The sequence below is a fragment of the Medicago sativa genome, chromosome 2 (assembly GCF_051527215.1).
Source record: "Medicago sativa cultivar Bolivia chromosome 2, Bolivia_mono, whole genome shotgun sequence".
Classification (NCBI taxonomy): Eukaryota; Viridiplantae; Streptophyta; class Magnoliopsida; order Fabales; family Fabaceae; genus Medicago; species Medicago sativa.
The window spans coordinates 36090706-36092963 of record NC_140750.1 but is presented as its reverse complement, the minus strand read 5'-3'; the positions used below and the strand labels follow the sequence as shown (position 1 = coordinate 36092963).

Genomic DNA, 2258 nt, shown 5'->3' with positions numbered 1-2258 from the left:
GAACTACTATCAATATCATATTCTTGATATGACCTAACACAGACTTTTATGAAATCTAGACCAATCATGCTCTCAAACATGATTGGTCTACGTACATTATCTTTATTGGGAGAAAAAATCTGCCACTAATTCAATGTAACTCGTCGTTAACATTATTTCGGTGGGTAAGTTCATACAGAGCTTTGCTCTGGCTTAGAACGGGGGCCTCACAAGTGGGCGGTGGGATTGTTCCTCTCAGATTAGTCGGTCCTTAGATCGGATACCGAGTTTTCAAAAAAAAAAAAATTACTGACGGATTTTTTCTGCCAGTAATATTAAAATAATAGTAATTATTTTTCTGTGTGTGACTTTTTGAATTATTGAGGGTTTATTCCGTCCGTAAAGTTATTGAGGGTTTTGTTCTGCATTAGTGAGGGTTTAGACCGCCAGTAATTACTGAGGGTCCAAAGAATGCAATTTTGAATTTGTCACTAATTAAATAAATTCTTGTAGTGTAATAATACTAGTAGAATAATATTAAAAATCGGGATGTTGCACTCTCTATGTATGATCTTTATTTCCTTTATTTAGAAAGAGAAAAACACAAAAGATTGTAAAAATGTTATCAAATTAGTAGCGGATGAGATCCGGTTAATGATATAGAACTCATCGTCTATTTTTTCTATTAACCACTCTCCTCTAGCTAGTGTACGATTTTATGATTTTTTAAATAAAGCGCAGACATGTAAAATAAATAAATACTCTTCTAGATGCATGCTCAAGTTAGTTGGATATAAACCTCCATGTCTGATCAATGTTGGACGGGAACAAATTTTTTTCTAGTCAATAATTGATTCCCACAGTTGCGCGGTGCTCTTCTGTGTTGGTCGGTCGGTTGGTGCTATGACCAAGGTTTTAAATACAGGAACGATACCGCGATATCGGCCGTTACAAAACGGTATCGGCAGCCACCGATACCGTTATTTGCCGTTTTAACGTTGAGAGGAAAATTCACACTGAAACACTGTTACGTATCGCCGTTACAGCCGCAAAACACCGTTACGGCCGCGAAACCTGCCGTTACGGCCGTGAAACCCTCTGTTATGGCCGCGAAACATTGTTAATTACACAAGAACTTCATATATGTTTCTTCTTTTCATCTTCGTTGTTCAATCTACATTGATTCCTCTTCAATCTTCGTTGCCTCCTCTAAGTAATTTCACTCTCACTCTTAATTTTGGTGTTGTTTTGTAGATTTGTAACAGAGAAGAGATGAGATGATATTTTAGAGGGGAAAGATTGGGACTTTAAATTTTGTTGATTGTGTCTGTGTGTAAATCTGTGTGTCAGTTTGGAATTTAGAGATAAGATTTTTGGTTTGTGAATCCATGGTTGCTTGCTTCTGTTTTGTTAGAAAGAACAGAGAAGAAAAACCTAGAAAGAACAAGGTGAGGTGAGTGAGAGGAAGTGGGCGCAATCCGGGTTAGGTGGTGGAATCCCAGACTAATTAATTTCACCAGCTTACTGACTTTTTGGGATGTATCCCATTGACTCATTATATAATACTAGTATGCATAATAAGATTTGTGCCTTTGTGCAACATCGTGATTAATTCACACCGCGACGACCGCGTCAGTAACGCAACATCCGTAATAGTCCGAAACCGTATAAACCTTAACGCGACCGTAATAGTCCGAAACCGTGTAAACCTTAACGCGACCGCGATCGCGACCGTTACCGTTTTTTAAAACCTTGGCTATGACATTTCAATGACGATAACGGAACCATTTCGTGTTGACGAAGCTAAGGTTTTCTCCCAAATATGGAGGAGTCCGGCTCCCTCCAAAGTGGTGGCTTTCTCTTGGAAAGTGCTTCTTAATAGAATTCCTACTAGGATTAATCTTCATCATAGGAATGCGGTGCCGCCAAACGCCCCGTGGAATTGCGTGTTATGTGGAGTGGTTGGTGAATCAGAATCTCACTTGTTTTTGCATTGTGGGGTTTCGAGACGTATTTGGGAGGAGTTGATGTGGTGGGTTCAAGGGAGTTTCATTATGCCTCCTAACTTATTCATTCATTGGGCGAGTTGGGACGACGTGGCATCTAACAAAAAGGTGAAGAAGGGTTTGAGATTAATTTGGCATACGGTGTTGTGGGTAATATGGAAAGCGCGGAATGATTGTATCTTTAATGATGGGGTGATTAGGGGAACGGAGTTAGTGGAGGAGATAAAGGTGTGCTATCTTGCCAGTGGAGCCTATTGCGTCTCAAAATCCTAG

General features: G+C 39.6%; 1 protein-coding gene across 1 annotated transcript; it reads left to right on the top strand.

The window, feature by feature from the left end:
- Positions 1 to 1748: 1748 nt before the first annotated feature.
- LOC146946583 (uncharacterized) lies at positions 1749 to 2258 on the top strand. Its single transcript, XM_085748261.1, has one exon. It carries the CDS (start codon positions 1749 to 1751, stop codon positions 2256 to 2258), a length of 510 nt encoding a protein of 169 aa, XP_085604387.1.

Coding starts and splice junctions, on each gene's coding strand:
- LOC146946583 (XM_085748261.1), top strand. CDS start 1,749: ATGACGATAACGGAACCATTTCGTGTTGACGAAGCTAAGGTTTTCTCC.